The 24172-nt window shown below is 33.4% G+C and overlaps 2 protein-coding genes across 3 annotated transcripts; both read right to left on the reverse strand.

Moving 5' to 3' along the window:
- Positions 1-327: 327 nt before the first annotated feature.
- Positions 328-17707, reverse strand: LOC130655885 (C-Jun-amino-terminal kinase-interacting protein 3-like). Of its 2 annotated transcripts, XM_057458700.1 has the most exons (25): positions 17152-17707; positions 10223-10343; positions 9980-10050; positions 9174-9259; positions 7998-8188; positions 7721-7876; positions 7390-7513; positions 7162-7218; positions 6731-6826; positions 6587-6641; positions 5957-6087; positions 5603-5668; positions 5256-5447; positions 5114-5181; positions 4794-4915; positions 3971-4238; positions 3814-3867; positions 3551-3692; positions 3187-3267; positions 2999-3066; positions 2565-2713; positions 2179-2350; positions 1818-2050; positions 1531-1720; positions 328-1339 (listed from the first exon to the last, which is right to left on the reverse strand). In XM_057458700.1, the coding sequence occupies exons 1-25, from the start codon at positions 17488-17490 to the stop codon at positions 1206-1208; spliced, it is 3366 nt and encodes a 1121-aa protein (XP_057314683.1). In that variant the 5' UTR covers positions 17491-17707; the 3' UTR covers positions 328-1205. The 2 variants fall into 2 exon arrangements, with proteins under 2 accessions (XP_057314683.1, XP_057314682.1); XM_057458699.1 differs by having other exon boundaries at positions 7390-7876.
- Positions 17708-19642: 1935 nt separating this feature from the next.
- LOC130655890 (zinc finger protein AEBP2-like) lies at positions 19643-23369 on the reverse strand. The gene is made up of 3 exons (XM_057458704.1): positions 22451-23369; positions 21238-21697; positions 19643-20163 (listed from the first exon to the last, which is right to left on the reverse strand). The coding sequence occupies exons 1-3, from the start codon at positions 23342-23344 to the stop codon at positions 19964-19966; spliced, it is 1554 nt and encodes a 517-aa protein (XP_057314687.1). The 5' UTR covers positions 23345-23369; the 3' UTR covers positions 19643-19963.
- Positions 23370-24172: the final 803 nt, after the last annotated feature.

The following is a 24172-nucleotide window of genomic DNA, read 5'->3' on the forward strand; positions in this document are numbered from 1 at the left end:
TGCAAACAAAGACTTTTTTCACGCATGTAGATATTGTGGCTGTGTAAAACGGCCTTTAAAGTGAGAAGTGTTAGTGAGCATTTAAGCGACATTGATACTTTAAAGTAAAGGTAAGCTTACTGTTTAATACATGAATTAAATCTTGCTCAACTACAAAAAAAACAAGTTGTGTAAAAGATTGATAATAACTATACACCAAACAATGCAAGAGACACATCATCCTCGTGATCAGTGCACCTTATATCTGTTGAGACATCGGGACGGGATCCCCTTTAGGTAAAGACCTCTGAAAACAGGTTCAAGGCTACATAACAAAATAACGCATCGCACAGTAGGATATTATATTTCATTCAACATGGATTTTTACAGAGAATACGATCCCATAAACATTCCGCACAAAGTATTAGCGGAAGTCTGGAAACGAGGGTTTTTAAATACTATACAAATAAATTCATTTTGTTCATGGTAAAAAAATTACTTTAAGAATAAACACAGCCTATTTATGACGTAATAAACGACAAAATACATCGAACTTAGAATATTCGTCTATATAATTTACCATAACTTATAATAATTTTTGTGATCAAGATTTCTCTTGCTAACACAAACTAGTTGAAGCACGCTACAGTTGACTTTCAGTCTAGTTATATATAAATGGGTGAAAATAGACCTAAACTAGCAATTTTTTATTTCACATTCTTCTAAATGGTTGATGCAACATTTTATCTGAACAAAACACATTTTTTTTACGAAAATGGCGTGAAATCTTTTTGCATTTTACTGCAAATCTATCCAAATTAACTAAATTATGATTTGACTAGTTTCGACCTTTTTATGTAAATAAACACATTGATTATAATACAATCCTGGTGCAGTAGTTTTAGCTACCTTTCTAAATGTTTTAAAAAAGTACTAATTTACCAAAATAAAGAATTTTCATAATAACTACAAGGTTGAGTAACTAACTAACGATGAGTGAACATCATTTCACAATCTTTGCACCAAATGTTATCAAAATTAATATCTTTCCAGACAAATAAAGGCGTTGTAATAATTTAGTTTCTAATGAAATTAAGACCATTTTTAAGAATTATCATGATATAAATAAAGTGTATTTTAAAAATGAAGGTTCTGTGACAGAAGTGATGCATTATACTAACGCTAGCTTGAACTGTGACTGTACAAACAAAATCTCAGTTTGTAAATTATGACATGACCTTATCTTCACTGCCTCCAACTTGCCACACGAGCAAATGACTTCTTTCGACCATTACTCCGCCTTTTGTCTCACTTGACTGATCCGATGGTTCGTCATCTCCAACTCTGAAGTCAATATAACCTAAAAAATAGAGTAAAGGAGTTGTTGAAACATATGAAAGCTACATGCCCAAGGGAAAACTAACCGATGGCAAAAATAATATCACGAGATGCTAAGGTTGTGATGATCTTAAAAGGGTCTGACGTCGATGAGAGCGGAATCAATAAATTAGTTTGGGAGATCAGTTTGAGCATCTCATGGTATATTCTCACCTTCTCCTCCACTCATGACAAGTAAACTTCCATCCTCTCCTTTATTAGGTCCAACATTGGAAGGACTTGGAGGTCGTGCACCAGCATTGGAATACGCCTTTGCGGCTTCAACATTTGCTGCTGAGCCAGGCACAGCAATAAAAAACTTCACAGAATCACGGTGGCCATGAAACGAAAGTTGAGCATGAACCTGCAGTATAAAAACATGGAATTAGTTTGTGAATCGAGTATTCAGAGTTATATTACAAAAATTAGTTTGCGATGCAGAATTTATTTTTAAGACTCACCATTGCACAGTAAGGCATAAACAAGCTTTGTGAATCACTGCGCTTTTCTCTACCTCCATTGTGTGGTGATGACAAAGCAAGTTTTGTGGGATCAGTTTCACTCTCTCGAGAAGGTCTTGATGACACCAATGGGACAGATAAGACAGTACCGTTACCCGTTCCCACCCAAAGACGGTCGTCCGTCAGAAGAAGAGCAGTAATCCGAACAAAGGAGAAGCCAAGTTTACTAGTACCTAAAAATGGATCATATTAATACTATTTAAAATGTAGAATTAAAATGCATGTGGATAGGAATCTGAAACATAACTTCAACTTACATTTTATTTCAAAGTAAAGATCAGAAATATTTTTTTAGTCTTACCTAACATTTTGCTAACGTATGGTTCAATATCAACATCCTGCAGATGATGATAGGTGTGAGCATTGTACAACCTCAACGTGCTGTCCAGTCGAATTGACACCCACACACCGTCTCCAATACAAGCTAACTGACGTACTTGACTTTCGCGGCGAGGATGTGCATCGAAAGATTTCTAGATAAAGAATCATGCGTAGTACCAATTTATAAGTGAGTAATCGCAAAAAAAAAGTTGCTATTTCATTATTTTACCTACACAATTTTTTTACAAATAAACATCAACTTAAAAAAACGATAATACTGATATTAACCAACAACGGCATACAACGTCTCATTTCTCATGAATGAACCATTCGTGTGCGTAATAAGCAGACGGCAAAAAGAAATACCTCTATTTTCATCGTTCTTGGGTTGATCACTTGAACTTTATTTCTGTAACCACACCACACGTGATCTTGGACTTGTGTCATACATCGTATAGAATGGTGTGGACGCCCAAGGTCAAGTAAGTGATAATTACTTAGGTCCCATCGACCATCTGTAAAAAGTAGCGTAAAATAAAAAACGATGCATGATAAAAGTAATAAATGGAGATCATTAATTTCATAAAAAAAGAAGTAGGGGTGTTGCGAGAATTTAGGAGAAATATTGCTATTTCTTAAGCAAATTTTGTTGTGGCCAAAGAAAGTTTATGTCTAAGGTAAAGGAGAATTTCGATATTTTAAGGGAGGGGGGTTCACCCGGTAATACAAATTTTACGAGCTTACGGAAGATGGCTTTGCTAGTTTCTATCTATTAAACAAGAAGAACAACTATAAAATACCTGGCTTGCGATGAAAGATAGCAACAGTACCATCAGCAAGTGCCGCAAGAACTCGACCATGAGTATGTCTAAATAAATAAATACAAAAAATATTGGCTTTCCCCAAGCTAATCTTTACTATATTTAATTCTCCAATGCTAACTAAATTACCATTTCTGACACGTCTCAAATAAATTTTATAAACTTACACAATGCTTAGTAAAGAATCTTTTAGTTTTGCTGACTGTAAGCATTTCTTCCAATTGGTTACCACTGAATGAATGTACACTCTGCAATATGATAGAAAAACATCGAAAAATGTTACGTATAGTGCTGATATAGTTTAAATGACGGACATCAGTTGACATAGTGATGATGCCACAAAAATATAGAGTGTCCAGATTTGTTATATGTAATATGTTACATTGTTATATGTAATATGTTACATTGTTATATGTAATATATTTCTATATGGCACCTGTTTGGGGGCCCATATACAAACATATTACATGGAAAAACAAATCTGGACACTAGATTGACAATAGACTGTCAATATTAACAACATCAACATACTTTCCTGACTGTGCACCCAACCACATAGTAGGAAGGAGGCTTGAAACTTTCAGAATATGGGAACCGTCAACCACATCATCATCAGGAAATGACTCCTCCTCTGCTTGGATACCCATCACACTTCCTGCGTGATCAGGAGACACTTAAAAGAAAAAGTAAAAGTGTTAAAAACATGTTTACACACTATATTTGCAACAGTGACGAGTTTATAAATAGAAAAGTTATAAAGGAAAATAAAATATTAAGACAAAAAGAAGTCTTACTTTGTCTCTGACCACTGGAAGATCCTACTTGTCGGGATGATCTTTGAAGATCAGCTAAACATATTAAATAAAAAGTAGTACATCAACTTAATACTACGCAGTGTCTTGTTTATACTTTTAGTGACTATCTGACATATAGAGAGAACGGTAACGTTACCTCGCGTAACCCCTTCTGAAGCTGCATCTTCTATACCAAGTCCTGCCACTGCTGCCATACAGAGAAGATGTGAAGATGAAACTATGAACTGATCAAGAGCTACCGATGGATTGTTAGAATCTATGATGGTCACTTTACTGCAAGAATGTGTACTTGTGCCAATCCAAACAGTGGACGTGGACGGTTCCTTGAAGTCTAGAGGGACTCCAACAAAATTACCACCAGTTGTTCGACCTCCTGTAAGGTTTACACCAGATGCACACCATATCTAAAAAATCAGATAATGTAAACTTTATGCCATCATTCTGCTTGGCCTCTCATCAACCATCATAATTACAACAATCAAACTAATTTAAAACATACACAAAAAACTACCACTTCATATTATGGTTCTTTTGTCACCATCATTATTTGTAAGAGTGGTGCATGAACTATATAATCATGAGTGATATCTCATTTCAGTTACGCACAACTTCGAGATTCTAACATTTTATGTACATAATGTGTCATAATGATATACTACGAAGGACTAAAAACATATAAGATGCCAAAGGTTACAATGTTACATTTCTTTCTTTTTAATTAACGTTTAACATTATAACATGAGTTACATATGAGCTAAACTAGCGTATGTCACAAGCACCTACTCAAAGTTTATAAAGATGAAACCGCGGAGCAGCGAAAAGATAAATATTAATAAAAATTATATAATTTAAAACGTAATAACTTCTTCTTCGCCATATTTAAAATTAAGTAAAATAAAAATACGAAGTCAAAATCGGATAAAAATGATATAAAAATATGTAAGTATGCATATATATACCTTCATTGCGGGATCAGTGTTTAACGGTCGACAATAAACAGGTATGGGCACTGCCATTGGACCACTCTGATCTCCCGTATAGTTAGCAGGTAAGCTCCATCCGTACGCTTGTTTTCTTCCCTCTAAGTAAAATAAATAGTTTGAACAGGCTGATGACTGCATATTTACAATAAAAAAAACTTCACTGGCATTGCATGTTGTATTAGTGAAAAGATACGAAGATAAGATTCAAAAAAAGAAAAATTTTGTCCAGCTTTCAGGAAGTACATGAGATAAGAGATCTTTCAATGGATAATCTAAATCAGACAGATGACAAATACCTGAATTTATATGCTCTTTAACAATTTTATAACGTTCTTTTCTTTCCAGTCTTTGTCTTTCAGTTAACCTATACGAAAAACAACACTACTTCATTGTCTAGCTCAGAAAAACAGCTGTTTATTATTTTCCATCAACGCTTACCCTTCAAAACCTGACTCCCCACTGTATCTAGCTGGATAATTACTCATGTTTGCAAGACCAACTGACGTGTGACGACGTGCCACAGGCACACTTCCTTGACTACCATACCAAACATTTATAGGCTGAGCAGGAGGACCTTTCTTGGGGGAAGTCGTTGATGAGCCACTCGAACTTGCAAAAAGATTACTGAATCTAAAAATAAGTTAGTATTTAACAGTTTGTTTTGTAGGTGCAAACACTCTTCATGTAATCTTGTTCCACCTCGAAAATCAAACAAGACATAGTGTAATACTTAACTTTAAAACAACGATACTATTAGTATTTATTATATCGAGGTTGAAACTTACAATTTCCAGATAGATGAAGACTTCTTCTTCTGTTGTAATGCTGTAATATGATTTTCTTTAGAAGCTCTAGGGGAAAACACAAAGTTTTTCAGAAATTTAATAATTTTAAGAGACTACATATTTAAACAACTTGGTTAAAAATGATGGATCAGCAACTTAAAGACATGCTGAACATTAACATCACAGAAGCACTTGAAATAGCAAAAAACAAAGAGATTTGGGAACAACTTACAAAATAGACCTGTCTCAAATCGTAAATATATGCACGGCAATGTAAACTCGTTTACGAATAAACCGTTAATACAAAATAAGAAAAAAATATTTAAGTTTCCAGAAAAGCTAATAGGTACAAACCGAATCATCTCAGTCCACCTAACAGCTTCCTGCAACTCCATTAACCTTTCCTTGTATTGGTTTCTCTCCATCAAAACTTTTGCCATCTCCACACGTGTGAAACGTTTGCGATTGGCAGATGAAATTTGTTCCTTTAAGAGAACACAAATTTTTTTATACGTTTCCTCTTCCACAACATTAATTAGAACAATATTGCAAACTACATACGAAAAATTTCACCCCAGACATTTATTTAGAAGGATTGCTTGCCTAAAGTTTCTGTTTAAAAAGTTTTGAAACCTTCAAAATGCTAGATGAGCTCCTAAAGAGCAAAGGTTTATATAGACCTGTATTGTCATTCATGGTAAGCATCAGTATATTCTTTCACAGTCAACATACCAACTATTCTTTAATTTATTATAGGACTGTTTTTTTCAATTTTCCAATTATGCTTATAAAACATACTGATAGATAGGAGGAGAAAGCATTTTTCATTGCAAAAACCATATAAGAATTTTTTGCTTTAGGCCTCTTTTACTCATTTAGCTGAAAACTAGTAACATCATCCCAGATGGACTTTGGTATCTTAATTCTTCAATTGGTTATAAGATTTAGATGACTTTTTAAAGTAAAGTAAAAAATCTGTTTCACCTGAGTTGTTTTATTTTTCAATTGTATCTGAGCTTTGTCGTTTTCAAGACGTATTCTATAAAAAATAAAAGTTCCCCAAGTGCATTACATTAAAAAAATCTTAAAAATTGAAATGTAAACAGAATATTTTTAAACATGTCATACTTTTTTAGTGTTTGTTCTAATTCTGAAATTTTAAGTTTCATGCGAGCTTTTGTAGCTTGCAATCCATGCATTTCTTCTTCTTGCAGCTCATTTTCTCTGAAAACAACAAAACGATTTGAAAATCATCATCATCATTATACTCCGCTTAACGTTTTCCATGCTAGCATGGGTTGGAGGGGATATATAAATGACCCAATCAAGAATAAATTTTTAAAGAAGCAGGTAATATTTGTAGATGACATAATAATAAGATGCAGTTAAAATAATACCACTTAAAGTTTATAAAAAAAATTATCTTTCCATTCATAACATCATTCTCTTTATGCTCTGACAAACAGACAGATGACGACTATCATCAAAGAAATTTATTCTTTTATGCTGTCTGGTAATAAATAAACATGCAAGTGGTTGCTAAGAAGATCATTCCCTACCCAGAAAGTTCTTCAACACGCCTTAATAGGTCATTTTTCTGTGTCTGCAACTTGTCTCTAAAAATGCGCAAACGTAAGTTAAAACACACCTAAAGTTGGTTTAATATGCACTTTAGGTCTACAGGTAAACACTATCTTATAGATACTATAGCACTGATATACTATACTTGTATATCATCCATTGGATGAAGTCTTGCACAAGCACAGGTTTTTAAATTCCAATATTACCTTATAACAGTCAATTCTTTATTTTCGTCCAACAATAAATTAAATTCTCTTAACCCTTGTTGACCAACTAACTGCATTTCATTAGTTTCCATATCTGATGGTGTAACAACCTCTGATTCAAGCTCTGCAAACAAGGACACATTATTTTGCTGTACTTTTTGTGCTTGCTGAATGTCTATAGTGGGAGTTTCTTGAAATTCAACTGTATTAATTCTAGATTCAGTTTTCATAAGTTCTGGGGTCGAATGCAATATGGCTTTTGCCTCTGGACTAAGGTAAATCTCTGATTCTTTGACTGAAGATATGTCAGTGGCTGTCTGAAAAAACATACTTTCGTCATTATTTGTATCTTCACTAGTTGCTTTACTTCTCTGTATAACTGTTGAATCAGCTTTTACATTATCAGTATTAACAATCTCGTGTGATACACTACGCGATAAATCAGGTGCAGGAAGTTTTTTTAGTTGTTTTGTAGATAATTTTGAATCTAAATGAAAATGTTTCAAATAACCAGCTACAACTTATAATTCTTGTTTTGATTCAGTTACAAAGTATTTAAATTAACAGTTACAGAAAAAAAGAACTATACAATTTTCAAAAGGTGAGACCTTCTACAAATGCTTTCTCCTCATTTGTTACTTCATCTTCAAACGATAAATCATTTCTACTTTCTACAACTTCAGTGTTCTTTGTTAAGATCTGAGTTGAAGATGCACTTTTTAATGCTTCCTGTTGACTTTGAACAGCAAGGTTTGGCTGTGATGCAGATACTAGACCTTGCGCAACACCAAGTCGTTTCCTAATCAAATAAAACATTATTACATACATCATTTACCATTAAAGAGAATTCATATGATTGAAATGCCTAATATTATTAACATGATTCCAAATTCATTGACACTCCCTGACTTACACTAACAAGTGGTAAAAAGATGAATTTTTACCAAATGTAAAAACTAAGGCAAAATCTGTTTCATTTTAATTAAACTATTCAAAAATTATATATTCATGAGGGTTTGTAAAATATTTATTATAAACAAATTACTAGTTTTACTGGGTAAAAAAGAATCAAAGAAATCTTCACATAAAGCAGGTATCCATTATAATAATAGGCTTAGTTTTCGTGACAGAACGCCAAACAAGGCAAAAATTCAGCTTTCCAAAAGAGATGTTTTGTCTCCTAAAGAATGCATCAATAAGTGTCTCTTTATCTGCTATTTAAGCATTACATCATCACAAAGATTGATGTCAATAGTATTATTAAAGTTACTAAAAAAAACCATTGCAATGCACTTAAAGTTTAAGGCTAAATAATTTGAAAACAGATGGAAATAATTGACAAAATCTTCAGCACAGTTACTTAGGACCAAAATGAGACCAATTTCCCAAAGCTGTGTCAACTGGCCCGTTTCTAAACGCATGTTGACAACATCATCAAAAACACTTTAAACATCTATATCTCTGTAACTGTTCGTCAAAAGCACATCCTATATATTTTCGTTATAAATTTCTTTCCTGTTTTAATTGTTATTGTACAGGTATTGAAATTATTTAACTTTTCTATTGTTCTTCTGGCTAAGTGAATTTTCTTGGAGACATCATGCAACGTGACGTCAGGCATGGCTGTAAAGTATATTATAAAATTTAATGTGAACAAAAAAAAATACAAAATCATGCAGCACCCCAGGGAGTTGTGTTTTAAGTACGAAATTAGCTTATAATTTTATTAAATTTTTTTAAAAAAATCTTGTGGCCTCTTATTAGACAATGATATTTAAACTTACCTAAAACCGAGATTGGTTTCTGACGATGCAGAAGATGGTGACATTTTCGCTTGCATCTCCATTCTTTCCATGTAAGCATGTAGCATCTATAAAAATCGAATCAAACACATATGATGTTGTACATAATTTTTTTATGCCTCTACATAAGAATGTAGCAAAAGTTCCAGTTAATTTGAATATCTATTTGCTGGCATCAGTAAAGACTATCACATATTATTAGGTAGGTATTAAAAGTAGGGAGGTAGGTATTAAAGGTAGGGAGGTAGGTATTAAACTGGTTCACCAGTCATTACTAAAAAATTTTAACAAGGTAAATTTTAGGAAAAGTCACAAATACAGCTGTCTGAATTCATGATGGCATTCAGGTTACGCAGTCTTAAAAGCCCTCAAGGTTGACCTTGAAGACAGCAAAGTTTTACCCAGTACAGAAATAATAAGTACAGGTCTTTTCAACTTACTAATCTATTGCTTTCATGTCTATGATGGTAGATTGGGATGGGGGAGTCATAAATTTTAGAACAAGCATAATATAAATAAAATATTTAGTTTTACTGCTGTTAAAACCTCTACAAGGAGAAATTTTGTGGTCAAGATTTTTGTTTTGCTGTCGAAGCTGACCTTAAGGGTGGCAAAATTTTGCTGCAAAAATTTTTTGCTATTTCGAAGGGCTGCCAATAGGATTCACAATATTTACTTTAAATCTGAACAACAAAATTACATGCATCATTAACAGGACAATATCTTACTTACAAATGAAAAAAAACAAAAACGGATCATCAGATTGTAAAATAAAACAAAAATATTACCTCTGTGTGCCTTGTGTGTAAAACTTCATATTCTCTTTTCTGTTCACTGCATCGTTCTTCCAACCTATCAACTTACATAAGTAAAATGTATTATTATGGCATTATAATTTAGCTAGGCGCTTCCACTAATTTGTATCTAGAACTTCATACAAATTCGGATTTACTTGAAAAAAAGAAAACATAACTTATTTGTTTCCAACGGATTTTAAAATACTCTCTTTCTCGCTAGAGAAAAAAACAAACCTTGGTCTTGAAAGTTTTTAATTTTGCTTTCTGCTTGCTTTCGTTGGTGCTCAAGTTGTTCGATTACACTTTGAAGTTCAGATCTATCTTGTTCTCGTGAATCCTCATATTCAAGGTATTTCTAAAACAAGTGTATTTTTTTCAGAAGAAAGAGATATGTAAATTTCTGGGCAAACATGAGAATAACTCCAATATTACCAGACGGGGTAAAATTCATATAAAATATATTATTCATATATATAATTTATATATTTTAATTAAAATGTTTTAATGACATTTATATAACAAATAATCTATTATAATAATGTAAAGATTATGTCTTTTTGTAAGAGGCAATCCAGACATTCACTTTTTCTCCTTAAAATATGCGAGTAACTATATCTTATATGCTAAACGTCAAACAACTTATTTTGACATAACGTCACCACCTTTATATATCAGATTGATATCAATGTTTTTGTTTAAAATAGTGAAGCCACTGCAATGCAGGTATAACTTTAAGGCCAACTAACTTGGAAAACGTCATCTCCTATGTGGGCAACTAGGGACCCCTCGAAACCAAAATTAGGCCAATTTTCCAAAGCTGGGGCAACCCAAGTATACATAATCCTACACATCAGCATTTCAAGTTTTACACAACAGAGGCAACAGCTACACAAACTTCTAAAAAAATTATTTTTGTCCTTTAGCAGGTCTTTGCCAATGTAAGCAAAACTTATAAACCCTCAACTCCTATGTGTATGTTGGAAATACATGGCCCTATACATTATCCTAAGCAGGGTTTCAAGCTCTTCACACAAGATGGGTAACAAATTTCTAAAGAAAAAATTGTGCACCAACAGTTCATTACTGACATCATCAAAAATTAATTGTTGGATATTTTCCATTGTTTTTGAGATGAGAATTAGAGAGATGATAATTACATGGCTGAAAAATGATTTTCAGTGCTAAATCTATACAATACTTAAACTACAACAATAAAAAAATAACATAAAAATAACTTTACTGTACCTTTTATTTATAAGCATTAACTTTATAAGAATATTCAGGATCAAGAAAAGTTTTAAGGTTTGCTTTCCCAACATATTGTATGTTTTGTTTGAAATGCCATGTTTTAAGGGCTATATTTATGTAAAATATATTTTGCACAACAAACTTCAAAGTAACTCAGTTGCAGTGGTATTGGAGGAAAGATAAGAGCTGACACTCAGTTTGTATGCAAGTGAGAGAACTTCTGTTACTTATTGGGTAGTACAGTGGGTGTTGAAAGAAGTGTTATGTCTAGAGTCACTTCCTCTGTTCCTAGTGAAAGTGACAAAGTCTTGTTATTGAGTAAACGTAGGTTGTATTAGGCCTCTGTAAAAATTGTTGTGCGGTAGTAAGACATGGGCAGTGAAGCAGGAAAGATCTTGACCGTTTAGAAAGGAATGATATGAGAATGGTAGGTGGATGTGTAATGCCAGTCTGAGAGACAGAAAGAGTTCAGATAACCTAAGAATCAGGCTCAGAATCCATAGCATTAAAGATTGAGTTGATTGGGGCACTTGGAAAGAATGGAGGGGGATAATTGGGTAAGAAAGTATAGTCAAGGTCCAGAGGTAGACTTAGAAAGACTTGGCAGGAGATAATAAGGACAGATTTGATGCTGAGGAATTTAAGTTTAGACCTAATACAGTCTAGATCAGATTGGAAAAATTTTGTTCTAAAAGCATAAAAAACAATTGTATGAAGTATAAACAATGCCATATTTTGTTCGGAAATCATAAAACACGATTGTATAAAGCCTAAAATACACCATTTTCTGTTATAATATCAAAATAAATTTGCTAAAACTTTTTAAGCAAATCACATTACTATGTACCTTGTTTGAATCTTTTGTTTTATGACTTTTGCGTTTTTGTATCCTTGTTTTCTATTGTAAAAAACTTTGTGTGAACTTTGTGAAAAGTTTGTGTGAACTTCGTTTGGAATTTTCCTTTTGAAACAAAGTTCTTCATATGACTTTTATTTACCGAAACAAAATAGTTTGTAGCATTTGTGTAATGATTTGAAAGAACATTCAAAATTTTTGGATGGTCCCTTAATAACCTTATTACTTAAAAAATCTCCAAGGGGAAAACATAACAAAAAAAGCAATTTGATGGTTGTAATTTATTACCTTAAGTCAAAAAAAAGATAGTGCCAAATTTGAGTTTGGGACTTTTTTTATGTTTTTATGTTTTTTTCCAACATATCAAACCTAAAAGTATATTGGTCAGAGGACAGGAAATTACCATATTTGCAATAGCAACCTCAATGTGATGGATTTTTTTTTCACTCTTGGAGATTTTTTGAGAAGCCATACGGTGGTAAAAGAACATATGTAAATCACCTGCTTGCGATTATAATCAATTCTATCATTTTACCTTGGATATACGGGGAAATTTTTTTTGCCTGAAGTTGTTTTTTATTTCGTTACAAAAATTTTGGGAAAATTTAGTTTAAAAACTTTAGGAAAGCCTAAGGTATACGGCACTAAACATTTGCAAAAACTTAAAACTAGAGATGGATAGATGTGCATATTTTATATACATGGCTAGCCTCACAAATATCGAGTGATATACCCTGTCCATTATTTCCAGGAGGGGCCATGGCTTAGATGCGGAGTCCTAGAGTATTTAATGCTCCTTTTTAAGCTACACAGACCCAATTAGGGTCTGCGCTCTACTAGACAACTCCCAACAACATCCAACAGCCTACACAGTGTTCCATCTCCCAAATTTCCCTCACATGGCTTGGGTTACCCGGGACCATGGTAACATTCACTCACCCATGTTAAATTGCTGCCAAGAGAAATCAAACCCCAGTCCCCCCCCCACAAAGTGCGAGAGTCATAACCACTAAACTGCGGTGCCAGAAATAACAGTGTTTTGAAAATCTACACCAATAATTATGCAGAAAAGAGTTGTTATTTTTAAATTTTGGATTCAAATATCCCAAAGATTGAAGTGTATTCCAGGGGTAAAATTCAAGGTATTTTGTAAATAATGGCATAACCTTTTTGTAAAGTCAAAAACCCTAAAATCATGAATTTGATTACTTGACTAAGTTTGAAGAATCCCCAATGTTGTTTAATGGTTGTAAATACAATCGTTTTTTAATAAACATTATAATTGAGAAAATCAAGATTAAAGCTTACCTCCCAAGAAAAATTAAGTTGACCTAAATTGGCTCATATTCATACCTGATTTATGAATATAAAGTTTATTTTCCTTAATTCGCACTTATAAGTTAATAATGCCTATTCAAAGATTCAAAAATTCACCTCCGACACGAGGTAAAACATCCGCAATGCTGTTTTATAAATTTCTTCACCGTGAGTGCTCTGACGTAACCTGTTATAAGATTGTCAATCATCTTCCGCATTGAAAGTATCACATACAGCTGGTGAATGTGATACTTTTATGCGTTGTGAATGATCTTTTATTGTGTATTTCTCTAAAGGATTGCAGGTTTTTTTTAACGAAACCACTTATAATGTATTTAAAAACATACTTGTCTTGTAAAAGAAGAATATGTAGTTGTGATGGCGAGTAGCAATCAAAAAGGTCAGCAAGAAATTTATCATAATTTAATCTATCCAGGTATATCAACCTCTCGACCTGGTAACTCTTGTTGCGTTCTGTTATGCAAAAGTTCTACTCTTAATAAGCCCAGAGTTAAACAGGCATTGGAATGTTTTCATTTCCATCGGATCCAAGTTTGAGAAAACAATGGGTAAGCATCATTTCAAGATATCGTAGAAGGGGAGGTGTGATGTGTTCACAGTAAACAAGAACACAAAAGTATGTGAAGTCCACTTTGAAGTACACTGTGTAAAATTAGGTTTTGGTTGTAAACGGAAAACATTAATCAATGGCTCTGTGCCATATATATTTACGTTTAAACAAAATACTAGACCAAGCACTGACTCGGATTTCAGTTGGGAGAGCTGTGATGAGGATACTATTTAAGAAGAAGTCGCTTCACGTGTTGCTGTTGCTGTAAGGACGTGGTGCAAGTGTGGAAAGTGTAAGATAATGACGAGCGAAGCGGAGTGTCGTTGCTATTGCGAGTTAGAATCCGCGAATATTTTTAATTTGATCAGTGAGTTTTGATATGTAAACGTATTCGAATTAGATAATAGCGCATGAGTTCGATGAATGACGATAAAAATGAAAAAATCTTCTAACCTTCTTCTTTTGGTTTTTTTCTTTCAAACTCAGTTCTAAAGTCAAAGAACTCGGAAGTAAAATGAGCTTCGCAGATCTTAAAATTCTTTGGAAGTGTATCCTCTCTCTTGATCAGTTTGATCCATATAGTTCGTTGTTTTGGATCTTTGGGAAAGTTGAAAAAAATACACCTTGTTTCTTTTGGTGGTTAAGACAACTAGGTAAGTGGGCAAGAAGCCATATTACTATTTAAAAAAAGGATTGTTCCTTATTCATCAACGTGTGGAACTTTTTTTTACAAATCACATCACATCACATCCGCAAAGTTTTGCCTCTCATCCCGGGGGTCCGAATGTGAGCTTCTAACTAGTGACGTCAGGCGCATAATTATACTCTTAAATGCTCACCTGCAAAATGGCGAACAAGTGAGGTGAAGGCTTAAAAACATGAGGTAAAAATTGTCTGGTTTCTTGAATACAGTAGTGATTTTAACAAAATAAACGTTAAATTGTTTTTTCTGAAGATGTTATGAATCGATTTAAGTCAACTTGATTTTTCTCGGGAGGTAAGCTTTAAAGTTATGAATGTTCAAAGCCTTATAAACCATAACTGGCATGACAAATATGTTGTTTAAAAATATATATTTAAATGCCTTTTTTCCAAGTAACATAATAAATTTAAAGAACTTAAAAAACTGTTTCAAATAATATCTGGCATTAGGATCATTTGAGCCCTTCAACACAGGCCCAGTCAGCTGGTCAGCAAAAGAAAAAGTCCAGACAACAATACATGCCAATAAACAGCGTTATCTCATGATAACTTGCACACCTCATTTAAATGAAGTTTTTGGTAATTATTTTAACTAGTCCTAAGGACTTTTGGCACTCAGGCCAGCATTTTAAAGCGAAGCGCAATTAGAGGGGTGCACGTTCTACAGTGTATGTGGCTTATTGGCATCCTCGTAGCACAATAATAACAATGGGTAATAGCTGTGGAAAATGGCTAGTCCATCTTTGCCTAAAATTGCAATTAGAATGGAGTTCGTCAGTGACTGTAACAAAGGATATTCTCAATGGCTGTCCTTTAGGGTGACCACTAATAAAATGAGAACAAAAGTAAGGATATTAAGGAGTAAAATTAACATTTTTTTAAGGATATTTTGCTGCGAACGAGAATAAAAAAATAAGGATAATTAAGTTTACCAATTTTAGTTCTGTATCTTTAATGTTACATACTACAGTCTTGGTCATAAATATTTGCACCCGCGTGCGGTTGTACGTACGCCTACACTAATACAGGCGTGCGATCAGTATCGAACGCCTAGCTTATGATTTTGGTGTGCAATTATTACATTCAGGAGAGCGGCAGCGCGGAGTTTTTGAAGCACTGTTTTTTGCTTTTTATTTGCTTCTTTTTCGTTTGTTGACTTATTTATTTTAGCAACAAAATGTTTACAAACCATGTTCACAACAAGGTGCCATATTGAATGAAGCATGTGAAAAATGAATAACCAACTTTAATCCAGACCCCAAACAAACAAAAAAAAAGAAAGTAAACATAAAATAAACATGTCACTAATTAAAATTATTCAAGCAGCAGAAAAATTGCAGTGCCTTTCGATTCGTAATAAGAATGTATTAGACAAGAATGTATTAGACAAGAATGTATATCGTATTAAAAAGAAGTCCAGAAGTTCTCTCTCCCACACGACACAGCAGGCAATAAGTAAGCCCTGCCCTTGGTTTTGTGAGAAGAAATGTTCTGCGAAGACTCTCAATTGAGTTTCCTGTACAGTTCTGCTTTGCATTAAACTGTGCCCGTGACAAGTATTTTTGAAGCATGTCACCGGCGACTTCTGCGATATTCAACTTCATAATGCCCTGACCTTTGGTTCGTAAATAGCATTTCCATTTGTCATCGTTTTAAGGAGATCAATACAAGGGTAACGAAGAAATTTTTTGCCAGCTGAAAAACAAAAAAAATATTGTCGACGCAATGCCGACGCAAAACATTTGAAATGTATCTCACGTCAGCAATTTTAATGAAGGTGGGTATTTAATAGAAATACATTTTAGAGATACATTTTAACGCGGAAGAACAATTATGTATTGGGTAAAGTTTGGGTAAGGGATTACTCTAAAATAGCTCAGTTCTGCTTGGCGCGTGTACGAAGTAGAACGAGGCGTGTGATAAAGAGCACGCCCGAATTTCACATGGCGTGTGCGGAGGAGTGCGGGTGCGATCGCACGCCATTCATGACCAAGACTGATACTATGTTCTATGATAAGATAATATACAAATATAAATTATGCCCTGAAAGATAGAAAATATAGAATTTCAGGTAACAGAGAAATATGTCTTATTTCACCGGTGATGAACAATCCATAAACACACTTCCAAAAAATTTACGATCAGAAAAATTAAGAGATAAGGAGAAATTAAGAAGAATAGCTAAAATTTCAATTTTTCAAGTATATTTAAGTACTTTTAAGGATATTTTCTATTTCTAAGGTTATTTAAGGAACTTAAGAAGGAGTGGTCACCCTATCCTTTTGTTTTTTATAGTGTCTAATGGTCCATTTTCAAATGGGGAGGGGTCTGGACGTAATAGACAGAAAGTCCGTTTAGAATAACAAATTATTTTTGTCATTACCTACATTACTAGAATATCTCATTAAGTTTTTTAATTACCCATTTTTGTCCACTACTAACAAAATCTGCTCAAAATAAAACACTTACCGCTTCTGCAAGTTTTCGTAACTGTTTTTCCCTTTCGTATTGTGTTATCAGTTGTTCGTTGTCTTCAGCTATCATTTCTAATTCCATGCTTTGTTCATTTCCTTCACTATACGATGATTCTAATTGCTCAAGTACATTTACAACCATTGGCATTAAATTCTCAACAACATCTGGGCCATGTTTTTGAATCATTTTTTCAAATTCACTATAAATGCCACTAGCTAAGGTTGAAACCCTTTCAGACATCTCACCAGCATTGTCGTCATTGCTGGAATTACTATAAACAGCCTCTTGCTGGTAGTTCATTGCAAGATCTAAACTGTCAAGTTGAGCATCCATTTTGTTTCTTTCCTTCTCTTCTTTGCTGATAAAATAATTTCAATTGCAGGTCCTTTTAAGCAGCATATTAAATTAAAGTAGCATTACATTTAAGATACTTAGCTGCATACACCTTAATTAACCCCAGTATTATTTTAGAGTAGATTTGTTTTTACAGGAAACAGTCCGTCTGTTTATGAAATCAAAGAAGTGATTCGCGTTTATCCTCGTGAAATTTGCGTGATAAACAAAGCGAATATATTCGGGGTTCATTTGACATAATCCCCGTATCCGTGTAATCTTTTTTATCCCCGCCCCCGTTTGCTACGAGTAAGGTTTTCCATTCCTCTCTATACAAGCATGATATTGCATGAATTCCATAGTACTAACTATGCTATTCTCTCGTTATTTCATCATATTCATCGTATTGTACAGTCGTTTTTCACTTTTATGCATCATTGGATGGAAAATACGTGAATAGCTGGTAACAGTTTAAATATTTTTAAGCTTTTAAAGTTAAGAACTTATTAAAAGACCAATTTCGACCTCAATTTCTTCTAAAGTAAACACCTTGCCTGAAAAAATTAAACGCCCTTATAAAAAAGTGGTAAGAAAACTTTCAGTTATTACGCTCTTCACGTTTCCCTCTTTTTCTAAACAAAGTAAGATGAATCAACAAAGTACGGATGATAATGAAAAAAAAGAAAAGGAAAGGAAATGACGTTGCTTAGGGGTAAGTGCATGCTTAGATACAGTGCCTTCGTCATTGATGGTGTTAGCCGATTCCAACCTCCTTCCCAGCACCTGTTGTTTCTTTTTTATATCAAGACGGCGCGCGCAGTGCCGTCTTGAAAGCAGAAAACACTGTTAACCTTATTTTAGCATGATTAGTGAATCCCAGCATCACCTTCGGAGCATTATTTTATACGTTCTATTAAATAAAATATCAAAAAGGAATGCAGGTTTGACAAACTAATTGAACCTCCTTCTTTGGGGCAAACGTATCAAGCACTTTTTTCTGATGAACCAATAACAATGTATCTTCCATAAAAACAGTCGAAGATAATATACTCGATGTGAGAGTAGGGTAAAATGGAAATCAATTTTCTCATACGTGATTGACTTTTTAACTGCGTATTTCTTTCCTAATATTTTATTGCACTTTTATTAACCCCTCTCTCATTCACGCTACTTTAATATCGCGACACGGAAATTCGCCAACTTTCTTAAATTAATAGGACACTGCTATTGATTAGAAGCAATGAAACGGATGCATTTTATATTTATCAGCTTTTCTAATCGATATAAATATAATCTATTGATTGGATTTGAGAATAAATGGCTTTCTTTAAAATAAACAAAAATAGATTAAGAGCCCGACAAAAAACTTGCTGTTTGTTTTGTTTGTTTAGTTAATAAACAAGATGGGATACTCAATCATCGCAACGAATGTTAACACACCTTTTCCGCGAACAATAACAAACCCAAGGCACACTTTACACGACGAACAGCCCACCGTACAAATGAGACGTATTTGAAAATATGGCGGAAAAAAAATTAACATTGACATGGCATGACCAGGAGCGTGTTTAAATAAATCACTCTCCTTTGGGGTGATTCGATAATGATTTACAAACGCTAAATATATAAATAAGTTCCCTGATATAAGCGCCCTTCTTAATTCTCTGTCATTCAAAAAGGTTGAAGACTCTAAGTTACTCTTCTTTCAAGCGCTTATACAATACACCCTCCCCCTCACCTCCCCTCCTCTTAAGCTAAAGTAAATCAGTAACGGCCAGTACAGTAGGTTAACAGAATCATTTAAATATTTTTTTTTACAAAGTTAGTGATCATATAATAGCCGTACTTTCGCAACTTCGTCCACAGGTTGTTTTTTACACTCGGTCGTAACCTACGTGAGCTGTAATGTCAGCGAAGGTACATTTCACATCTTCTCAACACAAGAAAAAAAATTTGTTGATTAAATTGTTATTTCTTCGGACTGTGCATCGTATACAACGAAACCTGCTCCAACTGTAAATGTAAGTGTTGACTATTCCTTAAAAGTGCGAATTTCACGGGGGAATTTTACGGTTGCTCCATTTTTTCAGCACATTGGTTTATTTCCCGCTTGCAAAAAATATTCATAAAAGAAAAAAAGTGATAAGAAAAAACTATGCAATTTAAATAATTTTAACGTATAATTATTTCTATACATATATACAAAAATGTCACATTGTCATAATAATCTCTCATTTTTTAGTATGAACACCTTTTTGTACGAACAGGTTGAAAAACCTGTCTTTCTGTGCACAATTTCTGTCCACCTGCTGCGTTTCCTCCCTCAGCCATCCGTTCTTCAAGAAAAGCCACGCGATATAGGGAGAATTATCTTTGGGTATACAATATTCTCGTTTTTACTTTAAAACCATATCGTCAAGTTCACTTTAAAAGGAAAAATACCATTAAGAACTTTCTTCTGGTACAGCAACAATCACGTAGTGACCATTCGTGCTGCGTGTCTTTTTCTGTGTTTGCGTAGTGAGCTCGGATCGGTGTAACATTTGTCACATCCTTTCACTGTACATCGATACGGTTTTTTTTCTTCGTGCGTTCGTTTGTGTTTGAAACGATCGCTTGAATTTGCAAAGGTTTTGTGGCAGCCTTCATGTTGACAAGGGTATGGTTTTTCACCTAGTAAGAAAAGCTCGAATTGGTAACCAAAAAGCTAAAGGAGAATGTATTTGTGTTATAAATTCATCGTCCTGTGTTTATTACTATTAATAAAACTGCATATCTAAGGTTAACATTTATGTAATTAACACGTCCAAGAAAATTCTAGGTTAATATCGATGCGAACTTCTACTTAACAGTCAACACTTTTTGAAATCTCGCATTTTTCCTGTGAAAATTAACACCATTTTCAATACTTTTTTACATTTTTTTCCTGATTGTTTACATTTAAGCTACCATTTATCTTTACGACGGGCAGTGTTGGTTCGTATCAACCGTCGTCAAGAGAGCTAAAAACAAGTTTTACAAAGAATTTTTCCCTCACGGTTTGGTGGTTGAATTTAAGGACATTAAGGCAGGGTTTACACGACATAACCAGTTGAGCCATTATGCTATTTTCACCCTTTTTTATATTCGTATTGATTCACATGCTATGTCGCATAATTTTAGTATATATGTGTTTTTCGTTATAAAATGATTTCATTAATTTATTTATTTCATTATTTTTACAAAAACTTTCAAACATAAAAGAACACATTTTGAAATAAAAATCTCGATTGGATTTTTGCGAGAATTAATTTTCGCGGAAGTTAATATTCGTGATATCGCGAATCAAAAATAAGCTATTTTTCAGTTTTTTCAGTTCATTTTTAAAATTTTTACGAGAGCTAATAATGTTCGGAAATGCTCTATTAAATGCTTAATGAGTTTTCTCTAACCCTCGCAAATCTCTGGTTGATTAAACAAGACCGCAATGGGATAAATAGTGACAAAGAGGGAAATTATGTAAAATTAAAACCATAGATAAAAGTAACCTTTAAACTATTGAATTCATTGAGAACTTAATTTCGCGAATGACAAAAATGAAGAAATTTCAAGAATTGTATCTTTAAAATCAAGCATCTCGCGAATTTGCCTGAAATCAAAATCGCGAAATTTTACAACTCTCACAAAAATCTTCGAGATAACCATCAAAAGGAGATAAAATCCTGCTGAATTTCAAATGTTTGATAAGAAACACAAAACAGTAAGTACCTGTGTGAGTTCTTACGTGGATTTTCAAATTTTCAATCCTCGAGAAACTAGCTTGGCATCCAGTCACGGGACATAAATGTGGCTTCTCGCCTGTATGAGTCCTTAAATGAATTAAAATTTTATATCTGGCGTCAAACGACTTTCCTTCGCGAACGCAACCTTTCCAATAGCATGTATACATTTGTTTACTGTCAGCGTTTAAATGTTCTGTGTTCACATGTTTCACAAGGTCACTGTTTGTCAGAAAATGCGAGCCGCAGCCTTCCCATTTGCAGATAAAGATCTCGGGTACGGCCACTCCCAATATTTGATCAGTTGATACAAGCTCACTGGTGGAAGATGGCTCCATGTCACTAACTAGCGCTACCTGTAAGTACGGCTGTCCATGGAGAATGGTAGGCATATCCATCTTTGAATTGTGTTCATACTTCATGAATAACGTTGGCTCGTCGTTTTGTTTCTAAAAAATACAACGGAGAAAAGATGTGGAACTTTAAGAGCTGTGCGTAGAAGTACGTTACCTGAAAATACGATAAAGGTGTCTTAATATATTAACCTTTGTGCTCCGCTTTTTCGTGTCATTTTAAAGTAAAACTTGGAATTTTTTATCTAATTATTTATTCTAAATTTCCATACACAACTTCCTTTTCTTATTTTAAAGTTTAATTAATTTAAGTTGTTTTTAGCATAGACATTGTGGCAGAAATAATTTACTCTTAAAGACTTATCAGTTGAAAAGTTACCCACGTGAAACTGTCATAGAATTAAATTTTCTAGAATTCTCTAGGTTGCCTGCTACCATGAAAAGAAATCTTCGTTTGGAATCTAGCATCACGCACTTACTTAAAAAAAGTAAACTTATTTTAAATGCAACATAAAAACCTACTACAAGTGAGAGATATAAGTATTAATTTTATCATGCACAAAATTATTTAACGCAATGTGCTTGAAGAAGTTCAAAAACAATTCAATTGTTATCAGTATCATTCAATAGTGTATTAGTTGTTAGTCAAAATGTAAATAATTACAGTAACTATTGCAATACTCAAAGCTGACATTCCCCAAAAGATTTGTCCTTAAACAAAGTCAATCATAGGCTGTAAATTTCAATTAATTTTTATAAGATGAAGTAAACATTACTATTTTCAGCTTTACTCAACTTGTAAGTAATTGAAATTTGCATTTTGACTGGTTGTGTCTGACAGTATCTTACCTTTTGTTCATGATCTGTTGCTGGCAACTGTTGCCAAACTAATTGAGAACGATCTTTTGAATCAGGACTATCTACAGAATCAGGAATTCCATGAATAAAATTGACATTGAAATCACTACTGAGGTGATCAAAATCACTCTGAACAGTTGAGCTTTCCCCTGAAGCATCAATTTCAGTTTGTGCTAAGTCTATGTGTTCAGTCTCTTGTTCAAATTCACTCAAACCGACTTCTCTTTCTGCAACAATTTTCTCGTCACTGCTACTGGTACTACCTAATTTATGCTTTGCTAACCCTCCTTTATTACCTTCTTTACTTAATGTTTTTTCACCATCGTTTATAGCATGCATTAAGTCTCCACCATCTACCTCATGAAAAGATGATTGGTCCCTGGTAGAGTTTATTAACGAGTTTGTACTATCCATTGGTGATAGGACATAAAAAAATGTTTTAGAAACTTCAATACCCAAATTACCAAGTTGTGAATAATCTGATGTAATAAAATAACCTTGTCCATCATCATTGTTTGCTGTTGAATACGATGCTACAGATTTAACAGTTTCATACTCAACAGAATGTGAATCATTTGAAACACAAGAAGAAACATTAGAAGCTGGTAAGTTTTTCTGATCAAGTTTAATGTCTTTGTCAGTTTTTGCATTAATGAGATCCTTAGACTTTTGTTGACAACATAACTCATCAATGTCTTGCTTTTCACCCACTGGTGAAAAAGATGGTGAAGTAGCAATAAATAATTCTTCGTGGTCTTTGTTGTAGATTTCACGCAACTTTGCACCAAATATTTTTTCTTCTTTCTTACTATCAGCATCTTTTTGTTCAGAGTCAAATAAACATACGCTTATAGTGTTCTTTTCTGACGTGTTACAATCATTCATTTTTCTACACAAAACAAAGGTAATTTATTATATCCAAAAGGCAACAAAATAAAAATTCCATTCTAAGCATGAAAACACAAAATGAAATTAACTTGTGGGAATGCATATATAGTATGAAAGCAGAGGCAAACAAATGTAAAATAAAAAGCAGGCTGGTGATTGGAATAAACTGGAATAAACCAAGATAAGATTAATAATAATTCTTACAGCTAAGTCCTAAAAATAATCCATGAGAACTTTAGAACCAAATTGTCAGTCAATTTTTGATAGTAAATTATAAAAACTAGTTATGCATACACATATTTTTTATAAGAAACAAGTGAAAGGCCCTAGTACTTATGTTTCTTAATATTTTTCTCTTTTCTGTATATACTGATAGTTTCTTTGGATTTATAATTTTTTTGTTCCATTTAGTTTCAAATTAATTTAAATTGAGATTCAATCGTTTAAAATGACAATTATTATGTATTTTTATTAGGTTTGAAAGTTATGGTTGTAACATATGTAATTGTGTTTCTTAATTTTTTGAAGCTAAAAAAGTTAAACTGAAAATTTATTTTGATGCCTTCGGCATTTAGTTTCTTAAAAACAGGTTTCTTATAAAAAATATATATGTAGTTGTTAAACAACCTGGATGTAGATTAGCAATGCTACTCTGTGGAATAGTTTATCCTATTCACATGGATTTCAATAATTCTATCAGGTGATATCAGGTTTGGGGACTGATAGTTTGGACACCAAACAGAGAGACATAGTTTTAAAATGTTTGAAAAAAATGCTTTATTTTTTCTCTTAGGATATTTCAAGGTTTTACATAGTTAAAGAAAA

Source organism: Hydractinia symbiolongicarpus, chromosome 8, assembly GCF_029227915.1.
Source record: "Hydractinia symbiolongicarpus strain clone_291-10 chromosome 8, HSymV2.1, whole genome shotgun sequence".
Lineage (NCBI taxonomy): Eukaryota > Metazoa > Cnidaria > Hydrozoa > Anthoathecata > Hydractiniidae > Hydractinia > Hydractinia symbiolongicarpus.

Coding starts and splice junctions, on each gene's coding strand:
- LOC130655885 (XM_057458699.1), bottom strand. CDS start 17,490: ATGGATGCTCAACTTGACAGTTTAGATCTTGCAATGAACTACCAGCAA. Junction 10,051..10,222: donor TAAAAACTTTCAAGACCAAG/GTTTGTTTTTTT, acceptor TACTTATGTAAG/TTGATAGGTTGGAAGAACGA. Junction 1,721..1,817: donor TTATGCCTTACTGTGCAATG/GTGAGTCTTAAA, acceptor TTTATACTGCAG/GTTCATGCTCAACTTTCGTT.
- LOC130655890 (XM_057458704.1), bottom strand. CDS start 23,344: ATGAATGATTGTAACACGTCAGAAAAGAACACTATAAGCGTATGTTTA. Junction 21,698..22,450: donor CAACAGATCATGAACAAAAG/GTAAGATACTGT, acceptor TGTATTTTTTAG/AAACAAAACGACGAGCCAAC. Junction 20,164..21,237: donor CCACGTAAGAACTCACACAG/GTACTTACTGTT, acceptor TTTTCTTACTAG/GTGAAAAACCATACCCTTGT.